Source organism: Myxocyprinus asiaticus, chromosome 49 (genome assembly GCF_019703515.2).
Source record: "Myxocyprinus asiaticus isolate MX2 ecotype Aquarium Trade chromosome 49, UBuf_Myxa_2, whole genome shotgun sequence".
In the NCBI taxonomy this organism is placed as follows: domain Eukaryota; kingdom Metazoa; phylum Chordata; class Actinopteri; order Cypriniformes; family Catostomidae; genus Myxocyprinus; species Myxocyprinus asiaticus.
In genome coordinates, this window is record NC_059392.1 from 13,163,543 (window position 1) to 13,183,001 (window position 19,459).

The 19,459-nt window shown below is 38.7% G+C and overlaps 1 protein-coding gene and 1 pseudogene across 3 annotated transcripts in view; one reads left to right on the forward strand and one right to left on the reverse strand.

The window, feature by feature from the left end:
* LOC127438574 (guanine nucleotide-binding protein G(q) subunit alpha-like) overlaps positions 1-7,944 on the reverse strand; it is a 42,298-nt gene extending 34,354 nt beyond the window's left edge. The window contains exon 1 of one of the 3 annotated variants that reach the window (XM_051694252.1): positions 6,818-7,944. In XM_051694252.1, the coding sequence (XP_051550212.1) occupies positions 6,818-6,953 (136 nt within the window). In that variant the 5' untranslated portion in view covers positions 6,954-7,944. The remainder of the gene's footprint in view (positions 1-6,817) is intronic. The other 2 variants (XM_051694253.1, XM_051694254.1) reach the window with 2 other exon arrangements.
* Positions 7,928-18,435, forward strand: LOC127438082 (guanine nucleotide-binding protein subunit alpha-15-like; annotated as a pseudogene).
* Positions 18,436-19,459: the final 1,024 nt, after the last annotated feature.

Sequence of the window (19,459 nt, forward strand, 5' to 3'; positions counted from 1 at the left end):
AGTGATCAGATCCTTTTCCTTCCTTTCTTTCTTTCTCCCGTCTCTGGATCTCTGCATCCGGATCATGTGAAACAGCAACAGTGTGCATTCATGTGTGCAGCAGAGGTATGGGCTAAAAATGAAGAGTGGTTCCTCGGCTCAAGTCCCTCCAGCAGAGAACACCAACACACACCCTTTTACATACACAGGCTCTTCTCTACCTCAATCACTTTGTATCTTCAGTATCTGAACAAAACAAGCTTATATGTGCAACAGCTGCATCAAATAATGAAAATGTATAAATATAATGGACTTCATTGCGTAGTTGATCATGCTCATACTGTAACTTAACATGTTAGTTCACCCAAAAAAACTTAAATTGTCAATTTACTCATGTTGTTCCAACCCTCTACATTGAGAGTTAAGCACTAGGTATACTTCAATTTTGATGCGATTGCTCATCGTCTGCATACAGTTGAAGTGAGCCTGTCAAAGTATACTCCATAGAACTGTACGCGCATACACAGGCGGTTGGCGCATGCGTGCTACGACTACTGAGACACCAGACTTTCTCTTCAGGAGTTTAGACCCATAAAGATGTCTTTATATTCCTTCTGACTCGAGTTATACAAATACAGTTGTCTCCAGAACACGCACGCTCTTGACTTGCACATCCACTGTAGCTGTTTTCACCTTCATCTCCTGATGTTTAGCGGCATCTTCTAGCGCTTCTTCGTGACAGAAATGGCTCAAATGTGAGTGTTGCCACCTTGTGGACCTACTAATTAGTGTAAATTCCAGGCACATGCACATTCTGCTCGTTAGAAGACACACAGTTAGAAAAAAAGGCTGCGCGCGTTCAGTGCTCGAGCACTCTGCTGATGATGAGATTCGTGTCACACGTCCTGTAAGCAGATGCAGATATAAAGCACAATTTATGAAACCAGCGTTGGCTGATTTTACTGCCGATTTGAAACGCTCTTTTATTGTAATCTTGAGCAACTGAATGGATCACATGACTGCATCACATGACAACAAATTTGTCATTGTTTTCAGAAATCTCAGTTGTTTTCCCTGTCCACATTACAACGCAAAGATGCTGTTTTCAAATGTATCCACTTGGGAAAGCATTTACGAAAAGCTCTGTTTTCGATGTCAAAAGGGTAATGGAAGGCCAAAACGTAGACAAAAAGATCTTCTAGCTTCAAATGTATTCGTGTGGACCTGGTCTGAGTGTTGGAATACACAAAGATTAACATCAAGTGTTTAAACAGTGATCAGATGCAGATGGAAAAAATCTGTTCAAATCAACTGAAGTCTCACATACAGCAAACTTAACCAAATGGAAATAAGCTACAGGGAGCCCAGTAGGTAGGGTTGGGTATCGAGAACCAGGTTTTTGTCCAAAAACCTGTACTTAGCTGACAGTCCTCAAAAAGTTAGCCGTTACCTTTAAATTGTCTGGTTAAGCTAAATGAAATGTCGTGCTGCGCTGTTGGCTGTCAAAATCGCAATGGCAAAAACTGAGGGCTTCACTTTTATTGGATTCCTTCAACAGAGCTGACTGGACTGAGGAATTAGTTTCCACCTCATGGCTTTTCAGCGAACAGTTAGGTAGGTTAAGTCAAGTCATATCTTTATAATAATAGTATAGCTAAAAAAACTAATCTGTACTTATGATGGCTGTGTGTCATACTTGCATTTAAATCAATGATTATAACTAACTGTGTTACCAGCAAGTGCGCCCAAACCTAGCTAGCTTTTAAGCTCAAAGCAAATTTTATTCTACATTACCTTTTAGCGATATTTAGAGGTGCTAGCTAGCACTAGCTGTCTAATCTGTCAAATCTTACACAACAGTTTGCCGGCTTTCTGCATGCAATTACTCGCATGTGCTGCAATTGTAAACAAAAATTGTCTATGTGACAATGTGTAGTCAAAGATGCAAAGTTTTGTTGTAATAAATGGAATTTTAAATGCATGATTGAAATATGCCATCACATTTCTTGTTTGTTTAGAATTTATTTATATTCTGCTCTGTAGAAACTTGAAATGATCTCAATTTGGCTACAAGCTGCTGAGGGCAGTAAATGCATTAAGATTTGCATCCATTATTTCCAAATAATTCTTCATCAATTACTAAAGAATCATTACTGGAATTGGAATAGTTAAATTCCAAACGATTCCCATCCTTGCCAGTATGTTAGGAAAGGTAGTCATGGTTTAGAAAACATTATCAAACTAAGAGCAAAAGGTTTGAATAAGTCAATACATATGCCGAATTAGCCACAGTTTAAGAATCTGGTTTAACCTGATATCACACAGGTTTGTTTTTATTGGAACAAGTTTTAAGTTGTTCAATAACTTCTAAAGAACCCCACAAGGAAGAATTTGAGAAATCATAATCGTAAAAATGACATGACTTATATTTGCACCCCTAACTATAAGAATATTTGCACGTTAAAGGGAAAGATCTGTCATCATTTACTTGCCCACAAGTTGTTCCAAACATTGCTCTTCAGTAGAAGACAAAAATAAATATATTTTAGAGAGTATGTTAGCCCTCAGTAACCTTTCACTTTCATTTTATAGAAAGAAAAATGCAATGAAAGTGAATAGTGACTTTGGCTAACATTGTCAAACAAGAAAGTCAAATGGGTTTGGAATAACATGAGCAGAAGAGAGCATAATCACAGAATTCTCTAAACTATTTGGGTTACTTTACAACGCTGAAAGTGTAGGTGGGTGAAACCAGTCAAGAAAATGTCCTGCGGGGGCCTGGGTAGCTCAGCGAGTAAAGACGCTGACTACCACCCCTGGAGTCCAGGGCATGCCGAGTGACTCCAGCCAGGTCTCCTAAGCAACCAAACTGGCCTGGTCACATGGGGTAACCACCTCGTGGTCTTTATTATGTGTGGTTTTTGCTCTCAGTGGGGCGTGTGGCGAGTTGTGTATGGATGCCGCGGAGAATAGCGTGAAGCCTCCACATGCGCTACGTCTCGGCGCTAACGCGCTCAACAAGCCACGTGATAAGATGCGCGGATTGCTGGTCTCAGACGCGGAGGCAATTGAGATTTGTCCTCCACCACCCGGACTGAGGCGAGTCACTACGCCACCACGAGGACTTAAAGCGCACTGGGCATTCCAAATATTAAAAATAATAATTTCCTGGGCTGCATTTCCCAAAAGCATCGTAAGCTTATGGTCAATGGCCTCTACGATCAACTTAAGCTTACGATGCTTTTGGGAAATGCAGCCCTGGTAGTTTACTTCAAAATAAAAAGAAACAATTACATTTTGAATATAGAAAATTAAGCCTATTTTAGGGCCATTAAACTTTCTTACATGGTGACATCTTCATGACAGTTACTCACATTTTACCCCCCAATTCTCATTTCTGCAATGTGAAAAAAAATAAAAAAAATTAAAGTATTTCTACATCATAACTGTGCTCCCTTGGTCTTGCTTTCATTTTCACTGATTTTAATAAAAAAAAAAATTATATTGTACACGATTCAAGAATACCCAGGTCTTTGAGAGGACCACACTGCAAGCATAGATGAGGATCGGTTCATGACAATTACGTCTCGGCTTTAAGACCAAGCGGTTGAGGGTCTACCAAGCCCGACGCAGAAGGTTTACGACACTTGTTGCTCATGCAAGACTTTTTTTTTCCACCGAGGTGTATCTTATTGCCGTCTTTCCTCTGCGAGTCTCGGCACGAAGGCTGTTTGTGTTGCATGTGGCAGGGCTTGAGCTCTCCGAGGACACACGTTCTACGAAGAGCTTTTATGGGTCATCCTACACTACACAAAAAGTCCCCGTGACCGTGTCTGTTCATCTACGCAGTGGATCCACACTGTTTTTAATAGTAGGCCTACTCCTTGTTTGCATGCAACTGCAAGGCAGCCAGAATAATAGTTTTTGCCATTTTTGGGAACAGGATCAGCTTGTGAAACCACAACCTGGCCAGAATAAGTTTCATTTTCCAAAGCTTGATTGACATGTTGGAACGCCCTATTCCCTTTTTCCTTGTCCAAGTGCCAAGGATTGGTTAAAGACAAGATCAAACAAGATAAACCCCCTTTTTGCCCCTTCTATCTGGACGGACATTGCATTCACCAGTCATAAACTCAAAACTGGGATGTAAACACAGCCCTAAATATATTCGCAACCCGAGTTTCGAATTAAGCCACTGATCTAATTATTCTGAATGCTGAGAACAATGTAAGGACCTCTCCAGAAACGCTCTACAGTACTGAAATATTCAGATACAATCCTTTAGGCTTAAACTGCTGACAATCTTGCTTTGAAAAGCATGCTGTCAAAAGTATCTGATGGCTGTGATTCCAAAACTAAATAAAAAAAATAAAAATAAAAAAAAAGACCAATCATCAGATTAAACAGTTACTAATGTTGATTTCTGTCCTAAATGAACATCTAAACATTCAGTAATAGTTTCACTAGCCAAAATACCACTACAGTAGTTCGACATTGCCATACCTCTGCAAATTATGGTATTTTTTATAATTTAAGAAAACACTTTGGAAACAAAAAATATCCTATTAGGCGAGATTAAATTCTGAAAAATAAAATGGGCATCAGACTTGATATAAATTCCATTAGCACAAGGGTATGTTGGAATTTTCGAAACATGGAATGTGGTATAGGTTAAAGCATGATTTTAAAACACTTTTTCCTAAGTGTAATTAAGAACTGAACCAACATGTCAATAGCTAGATTTCCATCTAAATGTTTTGCATTTAAGCGCATATCTAAAAATTTGACTAAAGAAAATACAAATCATTGCACGTTTCCATCCACTATATCATGCGCATTATCTTGAGGGAGTCAACTTGTCTTGACGGAGCAGCTGAAAGACCTCCTTGCTTCTGGGAGTTTTATTTCCAGGATTGGAGCAACTGTACCTCTTTTTTTTTTATGCTGGAGACACCAAAGAATAAGTGTAATATCTGATATAATGAGTACTGAAATGGCTGCGATGACATACGCCGCCAGCCTCCGCAAACATGGGAGTGCCCGCACTCAAAACTGTTCTGGCGGACTGCGAGTAGAGATATACTGATATATTGGTTTTACTGATTAATCGGTGCAGACAGTTGCTTTTTGGATCTATCGGTTACCAGCAAAAATCGTCGATAGTTTTTTCATCATTTCAAAAATAAGAGTCCCCAGTGTGTTTTGGGCTTATTTATACTTAAGTCCTGCGTTATGCACCAAATCTTCATTTTTAGATTTAGTATTGTACAAAAAACTGCATCTTGGATTTTATTCATTTCATTATCTTTGCCCACCATTGTATATATATAAAAAAAAAAAAAGACATTCTATAAACCATTGGCCTTTCCCACCACCTTACTTATCAGTCGACCTTTAATTGTGAGGACCCACTTTAATGATCAACTGTTGGTTAAACATTTCTGAATGTCAAGCGATGTTCGAAGAATTGTGTGCCAAGGTCTGACCTTTTTGCGCAAAGGTATTTTTAAAAGATGATTTAGTCAGGGGCCTGGGTATCTCAGCGAGTAAAGACGGTTACTACCTCTCCAGGAGTCGCGAGTTCGAATCCAGGGCGTGCTGAGTGACTCCAGCCAGGTCTCCTAAGCAACCAAATTGGCCCGGTTGCTAGGGAGGGTAGAGTCACATGGGGTAACCTCCTTGTGGTCGCTATAATGTGGTTCTCGCTCTCAGTGGGGCGCGTGGCGAGTTGTGTGTGGATGCCGTGGAGAATAGCATGAAGCCTCCACATGCGCTATGTTTCCACGTTAACACACTCAACAAGCCATGTGATAAGATGCGCGGATTGACGGTCTCAGACACGGAGGCAACTGAGATTCGTCCTCCGCCACCCGGATTGAGGCAAGTCACTATGCCACCATGAGGACTTCGAGTGCATTGGGCATTCCAAGTTGGGGAGGGAAAAAAAGAGAGATGATTTTGTCCTCTTTATTATTAGTAAGCACATTTATTACAACATTTTAAGTCAAGGTACAAGCTGAAAAGTCGGTTAAGAGCTAATGATTAATCGTAATAATCGACCGAATAATCGCTCTAAAAATCATTAGTCGATTATCAAAATAATCATTTGTTGCAGCCCTAGAGGTGAAATAAAAACAATCAGTGATAAACTATAGTAATCCATATTCTTATCCTCACTTCAATGCAATGTAACTTGGTTAGATAACTCGTGTTAAAAATTGAAGTGTTTTTCAGGCTTGTTCATAGTTCCACATTATGTTTCAAATCTTCAATTTTTTTCTGGTTATTACTGGGATTTTGGTTTCACAAACAGCATATGGGATTTTATTAGTTTTGTAATCTGTAGGTTTTATGTCTGTGCCGTCATAGTAAGGAAAGGCTAAGAACGTTTTTTTAATATTCTATAAATCTAAACTTTTAAACTAACGTCCGATTAATCAGTTATCTGCCTTTTCCACCACCTTAGTTATTGGTATCAGCAAAATCCACTATTGATTGACCTCTATTATATACTAATATCTGATGAAAAGCATTTAGCATGAAACCTCATGTTTTGGTCAATTGGTGAGATCATTCAATTGATTTGGAAGTAACAGTGTGCCAACTTTGTTTTGTGCTTACATTATATGAACTCATATATAGTTTAATATAAATATCGATAAAATATCGTGAGGAAAAAGTACCGCGATATATCGATGTTTGATTGCATCAACACAGCCTAAACAACACCATGCATTAAACACTGCTAGCCACATACAATTCTGCTAGCCTATACATTTATCTCCCAATTCAGTACACTTACTTTTTACTGCATTTAGCTGTCAGTTCAAGTACATACCCAGTAATAGGAGTTTAAGCTCTCGTCTCGCATCTCGTTTGTCTCTCCGGAGCTGTTTGTCGATCTCGGCGTTGATTCTTTTGGACTCCTTCGCCTCTTCACTCATGCAACAGGCCATCATGGACTCGAGAGTCATTACCGCAGCGTTTGGAGATCCCAACCCTAATCTTGACGCAGTTCTACTCTCCGCTTCCCTTTTGCAAGCGTGTCGAAAGGGTAACAGGACCGGGATGGACGCACTGGTGATTGGGGGGTAATGTTATTTAAAATGCAGCATGCAATCAAGGCCTTTTTTACGCATGAACAAAACAATGACTGGGCCCAGATATGAATCAAGGGCCTTGGTTGTTTCTGCACTGAAACGAAAGAGCTGGAGAGGGAAACCAGGATGCCTTGTGGTACACTTAAATCGATAAGGCAAAAAAGTACCCAAACAGATCTGTCACACCAGGCCAAAGACTAATGAGACTGGAGGCCGGGCCGGAAACAATACCTTCCTCAAAACTAAATATCTCCTCTATTAATATACCTACTCAAACTCTGTTTTTATCATTTGAGATGACTACCAACTAGAGTCCCGGAGGGACAAACGAGCCTGCCACGACATTCGTGCTGCCTTCAGCTGTCTCGCTAAGCTAACCGTCCCAGTGCCCAGATTTACCGCAACGCTGTCCATTAGCTGCCGGATCCCTATCTAATACACGTCGACAGGTGGCAGAACACAGCCATCTGAGCTTTTAAAGACACTGACTATCGTGCAAACATTTGATTTTGAGGCTGCAAAACGCGAAAAGTTAATTAGCTGAGCGCACTAACTAGGTTAATTGGGTAGGCTAACCCGCTAGCTAGCCGGATCCGTATTTACACTCCACGCGCTGATTTTTCCACTCATTTCTTTGCATTCGACTAAGGTTTGTGGATATCTAAAGCTTAAAATCGTAGGTTCGAGCCTGACGACAGAAATGACAAGGATATTGGACTCCTAAAAAAAAAAAAATCGACGGCGTGAAAAAATGTCCAGATAATCGCACGTCACCCCCGTCAGTCTCTCCCAGTCCGGTGTGAGTCGCACACAAACCTGGAGCTGCGACAGCTGGAAAATGAAGCGTGATGGACAGGTCGGAGAGCCAATCGGGAGAGGAAGCGCGCGAGGGGGCGGGTCTTGTAATGGGGCAAGGTTGGTGGAGGAATGGCTCTGGAGCTCACGGGGCGTGTCCCGCCACAAACCCTGCTATTCGACTGAATGGACAACGCCCATTCCAAGTCAAACATATCTGGTGAAGTCTCATCTTAATAAAATACGTCTATCTAATAGTTTCCTGAGTTGTCAACTAAGTAGCTGGTGCGGTGAACACAGATACGTATTTGTTCAAAGCCATAAATAAAGGCAATGAAAAGACTGTACATGATCCAATTACTATCAGATCATCTCAGTCAGTGTTGCCATCTGTTGAAATTACAAATATATATACTCTGGCAGCCAAAAGTTTGGAATAATATACAGATTTTGCTGTTTCGGAAGGATATTGGTACTTTAATTCACCAAAGTGGCATTCAGTTGATCACAAAGTATAGTCAGGACATAACTGATGTCAAAAACGGCACCATCACTATTTGAAAAAAGTCATTTTTGATCTAATCTACACAGGCCCCACTTCCAGCAGCCATCACTCCAACACCTTATCATTGAGTAATCTTGCTAAATTGCTAATTTGGTACTAGAAAATCACTTGCCATTATATCAAACACTGCTGAAAGCTGTTTGGTTCGTTTGTTTGTGTTGTTTTTGAGTTGCCACAGTATGCAATAGACTGGCATGTCTTAAGGTCAATATTAGGTAAAAAATGGCAAAAAATAAAAAAAAGAAGAAGAAGAAAAAAATAAACAGCTTTCTCTAGAAACTCATCAGTCAATCATTGTTTTGAGGAATGAAGGCTATACAATGCTTGAAATGGCCAAATACACTGAAGATTTCATACAAAGGTGTACACTACAGTCTTCAAAGACAAAGGACAACTGGCTCTAACAAGGACAGAAAGAGATGTGGAAGGCCAGATGTACAACTAAACAAGAGGATAAGTACATCAGAGTCTCTAGTTTGAGAAATAGACCCCTCACATGTCCTCAGCTGACAGCTTCATTGAATTCTACCCGCTCAACACCAGTTTCATGTACAACAGTAAAGAGAAGACTCAGGGGTGCAGGCCTTATGGGAAAAATTGCAAAGAAAAAGCCACTTTTGAAACAGAAAAAAAAAGAAAAAAGAAAAGGTTAGAGTGGGCAAAGAAACACAGACACTGGACAACAGATAATTGGAAAAGAGTGCTATAGATCTTAACCCCACTGAGCTTTTGTGGGATCAGCTAGACTATAAGGTGCATGAGAAGTGCCTGACAAGTCAGCCATATCTTGTCAAATGTTACAGGAAGCGTGGGGTGAAATGTCACCTGAGTATCTGGACAAACTGACAGCTAGAATGCCAAGGATCTGCAAAGCTGTCATTGCTGCATGTGGATGATTTTTTGATGAGAACTCTTAAATAGTTTAAGAAGTTCTGAACATTTTTTTCAAATTGTAATAGTAATTTTTCACATTATTAATGTCCTGACTATACATGTGATCAGTTGAATGCCACTTTGGATAAAAGAACCAATTTCTTTCCATAAGAGCAAAATCTGTACATTATTCCAAATTTTTGGCTGCCAATGTATGTATATTTATATACTCATATGTAAAGTGATACTCTTATACCATTATCAGACTAAGCAAGTGGTGGTTTTTATCCATACAGTAGTTGTGATTAATTTGAGAAATGTTGTTACCATGAAATATGACAGAAAATTAATGCACAGATTTGCAGCAGATTCTTAGCTCTTTATCGACACCATGTGGACATGTTTTGAAAGGAAAAAGCCTAAAATTGTGGATTGAGGTCAGTGACAGAATTGTCAACAAGTTTCAGAAATGAACTTTTACATTAAGGGCAACATTTGCCAGCTACATGTGATTTTCAGGGGCATTTTTACCTTTGTGAGTGCTTTTTTTACCTTTTGAAACAAAAACTGTCTCATACAGTATGTTTAGTAAAATACTTCAAATTAATTGATTCATCAATAGAAATGATAGAAATTAATACAGTATTTATTACCTCTTACCCTAAGAATTAAATCAACATTAATTCACGTTTTATGGCATAATATGTATAACTAGGACTATCATATTATATTAAGAATGATATCAGATGTTGCAAAAAAAAGAAAAAAAAAGAAGAAGAAATCATTACAACTGCATTTTTTTGCTCCCACATTTTACATTTTGGGGGCATTTTTTATTTTATTTTGGTAGCATTTTTTCCCCAGCATTTGAGGCAGATGAGCTACAACAGCAGAAGACCACGTCTGGAACTTTATTAGGGCTGTAGTGTTCCTAATAAAGTGTTCATACATACATATATACAGATATATATATATAGAGAGAGAGAGAGAGAGAAATGTATGCAAGTATTAATTTTGTGGTTGCTAAATAGTTCATATATGAATTCTTTTTGGTATCTGTTCCAATTATCACTATTGTAAATAAAAGTTCTAAAAAAAAATGTTTACTCAAGCTTTATTTTTTACTATTCTTACTAGTTTTTATGAAGTTACAGTTACTCTCTAAAAACTAACGTTGTTATTAATAAAAATAATCAAATATTCCTAATTAAACAGTACTTGAAATGTTTTGGAATTTCAAATAATGTTTTGAAACTTGAATATTTTGTTATCATAACTCAAATATATACATTCTTTAAACTTTGGCTTCGAGTACTACTTACTCAAAATTAGTGCTGCACAATTTATCGAAAAACGAATCGCGATGACGATTACAGCTGCCACGATTATGTAATCATGAAAACTGATGATCACAGCCTTCAATTTAAGTCTGCTCCTGTTGCGTCAATGGTTTCTATTTACAACGTGTTTTTGCAGCGGCTGAGTATTCTAACCAATCACTAACATGTCTGTTGAGCAATGAAACGGCAATGGCCAATCAGAGCCGCTTAAATTAGTCCTCCGTCCTATCAGTAATGACAACTGATCCTAATGCGCAAGTTTTAAACCGTCTGAATGCCCAGATGCTTGCTCTATGTTCCACCTCTGTTTGTGGTGGCACACGAAAATTAATACTGGAGAAACATCACCTGACACTCGAAAAGAAGCTGTAGAACAAGAGCGAAAAGCACTTTGGAATTATTTTGAATTCATTGCATATTGCACCACTCGCTTTGAATGTAGATGTTAAATACACTGCAAATGAGCAACACAACCAGGGGCGTAGATTCCGGGGGAGATGGGGGAAGGTAAACCCCCCCATAATAAAAACAAGCAAGTACAACCCCCCCTGATTTCTGTGTACAATTTATAAAAAATCTAATAACAGTTTTGTTTTGTCATGTTAATAAGTAGGCCAATGTGAATTTGATTTGTACAAAATAGCAATAAAGTAATTCAGCTTAACTGTTCTAAGTGTGTTTTGGAGGTGTAGCCAACAAAGAATATTGCATGAATAGCATATTTCAGGAATCACCGTCATTGTTATCGCATCTGCTGTAATAAGACCCATTTGCCATTCAGCTGGTATTAGTAGATTTAACATTTTTACGAATTGCACAAACTCTGATTACAAATGACTGTTTTAAATTTCCAAAGTGCAACCAATGAGGCCAAAAATGATCTAATGATGATCTTACATGAACAAGATTACCACTGAAGATCTAACGGGATGAATGGTCCCCTGTCTTGCCACCAAAGGGCTTACTGAACGCATTAACTTCATTTTAAATCGTCTGTTAATAAGTCTGAATATTGAATATTTAATATTATTTGCTGTACATGGACTAATAATTTAAGCAGTAATTTAGCAATAATTTAATTTATTCTATACCATAGATATCCATTTAAAATATTTTTTTATTTGGCCTAACATTAACAAATATTATTACAATATTTAATGCTTAAAAGATGCTTAAAAGAAACAGGAGTACAGCTCATATCCACCATTGAAATCTGCTACTCTGTAGAACCGCAAGGTTGCTTACTTTGTGACGTCACGGTAATTTCATACTTTAATCGACTTTAATAATCACGATTACAATATCAAAGGCAATAATCGACAATTATGATTTTTGCTATAATCGTGCAGCCCTACTCAAAATTATCAAGAACAAAATTGTGGCTGTGTGGAACACCCATAAGCCCTTGTGCTTGAATAAATTATGTATGTTTGGTCAAAACAAGGGAACTTATGTAGAAAAATAATAATTGTTATTTAAAAATGTATATAATTTTAATTCTTATGACTATTGTTTTTGTTTTGTTGTAGCTAGTTGATAGTTGTGATTTGTGTGAAGTCACCATTAGGGTGATTAGTGTTTCTTCTAGTGAGCTTGGAGCCTGTAATACTGTATATAAGTCATTTTTCTTTACTCAGTATGTGCATTAAGAAGTACTGAGGAGAATCCAATGTGTTATATGGCTAACCAAGATTCAAGTCATAATTTCCCTTACGCCGGGTTCACACATTCTCCGTGAGTGGGGCGGTCGCGTTGGACATTCACATTGGCCACGTCTTTTCCGCAAGAAACAGCAGCGCCTCTGCACAGAAAATAAAATGATCTATGGGATCCTACAGCAAATTTATTCTTTAATAAGGTCATAATAAGCGGAGGTTATTGCTGCTTCAAGGAAAAAAGCGGTCAGTCACCTTGCGACTCACGCTTGCAGTGGGAACGGTGTGATCTGTTAATATGGGCGCCGAAACGAAAACACGGTGCTCACGCCTCGCTCACGAAGGATGTGTGAACCCGGCGTAAAAGTCGTGCTATAACTACATTTAAATAATTACATAAAAACAAAGATACTTTAATCACAGATTAGTTAACTTTTAACTAGTAAACTGTACTTAAATAATTAAGTTCACTTTACTTGAGCCAAATAAGTTTGTATGTAGGCAATAAGCTTTTATGTAGGCAAATCAAAAAGTGCTGGTAACAAATTTATGGGCCAATCTTTGACACTATTAGTATCAAATGAACAATAATGAGTAGTGTCTTATGAATAGTTACCAGAAACACTGAAACAGGGATTCTCGGAAGATGAAAGACATAGCTTCACTAAATTAGTTTTCCAGAATATCTTCACAGCTGTAAGGGCAATGACAGAGGCTATGAACATCCTAAAGATTCCCTATTGCAACCCACAAAATGAGGTGAACAAAGGCCTCAGTATATTTTTAAATAGCTTTAGTTATAAATTTTTATATCAATCAGTTAAACTACTAATACAAAAATATTATTTAACATCACTAAATCAACCTGACGTAATCACTCACCGAGCAGTTTATAAGGAACACCTGTATACCTACTTATTCATACGATTATCTAATCTGCCAATTGTGTGGCAGCAGTGCAATCAGGAGCTTCAGTTAATGTTCACATCAACCATCAGAATGGGGAAAAATGTGATCTCAGTGATTTTGACCATGGCATGAATGTTGGTGCCAGACAGGCAGGTTTGAGTATTTCTGTAACTGGGATTTTCACGCACAACAATCTCTAAAGTTTACTCAGAATGGTGCCAAAAACAAAAAACATCCAGGTAGCGGCAGTTCTGCGGACAGAAACTTCTTGTTGATGAGAAAGTTCAATGGAGAATGGTCAGACTGGTTCGAGCAGACAGAAGGGCTACAGTAACTCAGTTAACCACTCTGTACAATTGTAGTGAGCAGAATAGCATCTCAGAATGCACAACATGTTGTACCTTGAGGCGGATAGGCTACAACAGCAGAAGACCACGTCGGCACTTTATTAGGACCTTAATGCTCCTAATAAAGTGTTAAGTGAGTGAAAATTAGGTTGCACCAACAAAACAAATTTTAGGGAAGGTTATATCAGATAGAAACAGCTACTTGCAGGTTACAATTTACAGTGTATTTGCAAGTCAGTGTAATCCACTCTTTGTGATATCCATAGATATATGCCCAGTGGTTCCACGGTCAGGAGATACATCGGACAGCTACAAAGAAGTTACATAGAGGCTATTCGTAATCTTTGGGCAGACCAAGGTTTCAAGATCTACTATAGATGGCGCACAGAGTATCAACTACTGGACTCCACTAAGTAGTAAGTGTGTTCAGTACTGTTGCTTAAGTTTGGAATAAACAACACATTCAATAAATGACATCATACAACATTTTCTAAGTGCAAATACAAATACATTGGGACAGAAATTGTTTGTAGGACCAAGGAGTCGAGTGTTCGGAGAAATAATACATAATGCATATTTTTGCATTATAACATTGCAATGCTGAAATTACACACTTTACCTTTAATGTTTATTAAGATCACTTCCAAACTAATCCCTGATAGCACACATACATCACCCAGATGTCTATTTGATGTGTGTGTTTACATCTGGAATACATATTTGTTTAGGTTGTTTGCTCATCTGCAATACATCTGTAAGATGTGTCCTTTCAGATTCAGCAGATGTCTCTTTATGATTTAAAATGTTTGTAAATCTGATCTTTTTAAAATGTTTAGCAGATATTTATTAGAATGCAATGCTTTTAAGATAAAACACACCTAAACAGACATCTTGGAATTTAACATGTGCTATCTGGGTAGTTTAAACCTACATTTTCAGTTTCTTAATGTCATATTTTTTTTTTTAAAGTATGCTGTTTTGGTAAAACATTTTCGAAAGTCTCAGTTTTCGGTGGAAGAAAATGCCATTCCAGTGTGGATAGGAAGTGTAAACATAGCAACAACATAAAAATGCATTTTCAAATGAAAACGTATTAGTATGGAAATGGCCTAACAGTGTTTATTTCTGTTAGAAAATCAGTACAAACTACAAATTTACAGTTTTGTAAAAAATGTATCTGTGGATTGATTTTATTATTGCTACTCACTATACTTTTTCTTTTCTGATCTATATCCAATGAATTGCAAAAAGGTGTTTATTTGAAAATTTTAATTACGTGATTTATAATTGGAAAACTGTAAAAATTAACAACATTTTTTTTTTAATCAGTCCAAATTTTCATTGAAAAAATTAGCATTTCCTTGTCTTTTACTGACTTCGTATCTTTGTCTCTGCCCTCTTTCCTTTTCCTGATGTCAATGACAATTCAAGCTCTTTATGCAAATAAGGCACTGATAAGCAAAAAAAAAATAAAAAAAAAAAATAAAAATAAAAAATAACAAATAAAATAATGGGGGATTTTTAAAACCTAATTTCTCTCTGTGTCTTTCCAGGGTTGTAGATGTCAGAGGACAGAGAGGACAGAGAAGAAAGTGGATCCATTGTTTTGAGAATGTGATGTTGCTCATATTTTTAGCATCCCTTAGCAAGTATGACCAGCTTCTTGAGGAAAATGACTCTGCCTCTCTCCTTTCCTCTATCAGTGGCATTATGCATGTCTGCGGAGGGTAAATCCCATCAACAAGACTCAGACTATGATGACATCTGCTGGTAGTACTAGGAATTTCATGCTTGGACAAGACGCTGGTCCACTCCTCATCCTGTACTATTTCACTGTATAAAATATGTAAACTGTGCATAGTATGCACATTTTCTCCATTCAATGCACAGAATACCTCGATTACCTACTACATTTGCCAAAATGTGCAATATACAACAGAGCATACTGTATAGAATAATTAGTTACTGTAATCTTATTACATTTTAGACAATAAAAAGTAGTGTAACACATGGCATTTTAAATTTTAGTTATCAGATTAAAGTCACTGAATTAATTAAATTAATTTTAAGTAAATTATTTGGGTTAAACATTTCTAAAATAGTATTATTTATTTATGTTCCTAGGAACATCTCTTTGTGTTTCTATTTTCCATTTCCTTTCTGTATTTTGTAACTAGTAGCACCTAATAAACATAAAATAAAATAAAATTACGTTTTTATAAAACCTGATGTCCACATATGTGTTCAGCGGGACTAAGTTGTGAAATTTTAAATAATGCCAAGCCATAGGCGGCGCATATCGCAACTCGCCCGCCGCCTCCTCCTTTGGAGTCAGCATATGTTGAAGTCTCTGCGAGCCACTCGCTTCCCGGGCATCCTCAACCATGTGGCGGACGTGCTCTCATGGCAGGTAATGCTCCGTGGGGTGTGGAGACTCCACCCTCACGCAGTCCAGCTGATTTGGGAAAGATTCGGGGAGGCGCAGGTAGACCTGTTCGCCTACCAAGAGTCCTCTCACTGCCCCCTTTGGTACTTCCCGTCCGAGGCCCCCTTCGGCATGGATGCCTTGGCACACAGCTGGCCTTGGGGGCTATGCAAGTATGTGTTTCCTCCTGTGAGCCTCATTGCACAGACTCTGGGCAAAGTCAGGGAGGATGAGCAGCAAGTCCTGTTCATTGCGCCGTACTGGCCCAACCAGACTTGGTTCTCGGATCTGATGCTCCTGGCAGTAGCACCTCCCTGGCGCATTCCCCTGAGGCAGGATCTTTTCACTCAGGGGCAGGGCAGGCTCCAACACCTGTGGCCGGATGTCTGGAACCTCCATGTCTGGCTCCTGGATGGGATGTGGAAGACCTAGCATCATCCTGGGCACTGGCAAGGGTGGCCTCTCTAGCAGACATATGCAGAGCTGTGGGTTGGGCTACACCCAATACCTTTGTGAGATTTTACAACCTACGCATAGAGCCGGTTTCGACCCGAGTGTTACGCGGTAACAGCAGGTAGGCCGGGCAGCTGGTTGGGTGTACCGCTTGCATTGCACCCTTCCCCTTTTTCAAAGGTGATAATGTGTGCCTTTTATCTACAACAGTTCCCTGTATCCGGTGAACCCCGGATGCCTCTTTAATTCTTAAGCACTGTTCGGTGACGAACTCGATGGAGGAGTTACTGCACCAGGTCCAGTACTTGTGGTATGCCCCTTTTCAGGTGAGCCAGTGTGCTTGGGCTCAGTGCTCCATATGTGGTGATTCCCCTTGGTAATCTTGTATGATGACTTTCCACTGTTTGGTTTCCCTGTAGGTGATCCCTGTGTTTCCCCTCGCCAGAGCTTTCTCTGCCTCAGCCACTGTTGCTGCGTACCCTCTCTGTAGATAGGGTCCTCCGGTGGTATCATTCCATATGTGAACTTCCCCTTTGGTAAGTTCATGTGGGGTATTCTCCATATGTTAACCTCCCTCTGGTAGGATGTGGTCTCCGTAGTGCCCTCCCTCCTGGAGAGGGAAGAGCACTTCCCAGCACTATTCTAGAAAGTGCTCGGCGGTAATTGCTTAACAGCAATCAGGTAAGGCTCTGCCAGTAGCCTCCTTGGGTAAGTGCCTCCACCCCCCTTAACCGGACTAGGGAGACGCCTTACCTAACTCGCTGGAAGGTCACAACGTGGTTGAGCGCTCGCTGCGAGGCATGCAGCAGCTTGCCCATGTCCACTCTTCCATACCTCGTGACACGGTTCAGCACCTGCAGCGTTTCCTATAGGAACCCCTAGTGTAACTACATCGACACAACATCGAATGAGTGACAGACAGGGAAAATTTTGGTTACTGATGTAACCTCTGTTCCCTGATGGAGGGAACGAGACATTGTGTCCCTCCTGCGACGGTGCTGAACTGGCCGCTGACATCGGCTCCTCAGTATAAATCTGAATGAGTGGTGCACGCCATCTCCTTTTATACCCGTATGTATGGGGTGAAGAGTGGCATGCAAATTCCACTTGCCAATTCTAATTGGCCTTTTCTATTTTAAGCAAAGGTGATTGGGGCTCTCAAGGTCGAACCCCTACATCGACGCAATGTCTCGTTCCCTCCATCAGGGAACAGAGGTTACATCAGTAACCAAGATATTTCTGACAAAGTAATCGGATTACAATTTTATAGCAGTAATTAGTAATTTGTAGTGAAGTACTTTTGAGTAACTTACCGAACACTGGACATGGCCCCTTTCTATCTCAACTTGACTGGCTCTTAGGTTGGCTTGTCCTATTACTGTCTATCTCCTGTCCTTCTTTTGTATTAGTGATACATTTTGTACTGCTATATAGGTTAATTAACAACTTCTGTGTTCCCTTCCCCTTTCTTGCTGCAGAACCGTATGATAGAGAGCTTGTCACTGTTCTAAACAACCATCCACTCAATGTGGTTTGCTAATTCCACTGTCATCCTCTTCCTGAACAAATTGGACATCCTGAAAGAAAAGATTCAGATCTCAGACCTGAGAGCACACTTTCCTAAGTTCAAAGGTAGTGTGGTGCACCTGCACCCTAAATACTGTAGAATGTTACAATGGTTTGCAAATGGTCCCATTATGAGATGGATATCCCCCATATTTGTATGTGCTCTTCCAATTTTACTACTCTTACCACTGAACAAATTACTTACCCTTTCCTTCCTCTGTGATCTGGTGTCATTATCAGGCAAACGGCGGGACATGCAAGACGCCATGCTATTCATCAGAAAGTTATATTTAAACGAGGCGGTTTGCCATGAGACAAAGAACTCCAAAACCATCTACCCTCACTTTACCTGCGCCACAGATACCAGCCACATCCGGAAGGTTTTCAGCGATGTGAAAGACACTGTCCTCATGAAGTCTATAAATTAATGCCATTCCATTCAAAAGCACTCTTTTCAGCTTATGAGCCTATGATATTTGTTGCAATTAGGACCAGACTTTATGCTGCAAACCAAAGGTCTGGCTACAGGAAACTAATACATTTCTCAATCAAGCATGCAAAACACTACTCCAGACAAAAGGAGGAATGGGCATATGTTGAATGTAGGTTATACAGTATTTCTATTAGTGTTCTGTTACTATTTACAAATAATGTTTTGTCATTATTTATAACAGAGCATGCTTGAAAAAATTTAATGAAATGTAATTAAGGCTTAGAGTTTTGCCTAAAAATCTATATTTACATGCTAAATTTGGATGATATTACAGAGGAAGATTTTATAATACCTTTTTCAATAAAACAATCGTTCATGCTGAATAACGTACAATTACGTGTACATGTGTTGTTATAGCAGAAGGTGAAACCAAACAGTTGCGTAGAAGGAGAATTTGAGGGTGAGCATACCCGTATTAGCCGGGACATCCTGTATTTTGGCCGAAGTCGTTCCGTACAGGATGCTATTTTCCCGTCTTTTAGCAGTAAGTCGACCTATTGTCATTATATTTTAGCCTATTTTTAAGATACGCTTTCTAATTTCATAACAAAATTCCATCATAATTTTTAACAATTTAAATAAAATGTAAAATATTTACAGTAGTTTATTTTTAAGATTACTCAATTCAATTTGATGGAATTTTGTTATGAAATTGAAATGTATGAATATTTAAATGTTTTAAAAATATATAAATATGTATGTACAAAGTATAAAGTGTTGTATAAAGAGTAAAAAAAACATTCGTACATTTAAACAAAAGGAAATAAAATAAATGTACATAAACATTAACTCTAATATTAACATTAATAAAAATATTTTCAGATTTACTCATTTCAGTTTTATAATTTCCATCAAATTGAATTGAGTAATCTTTAACAATAAAATAATTTTAAGTTTTATTAATTAAATTTAGTTAAAGATCACAAAATTCAATTTGATGGAATTTTGTTATGAAATTG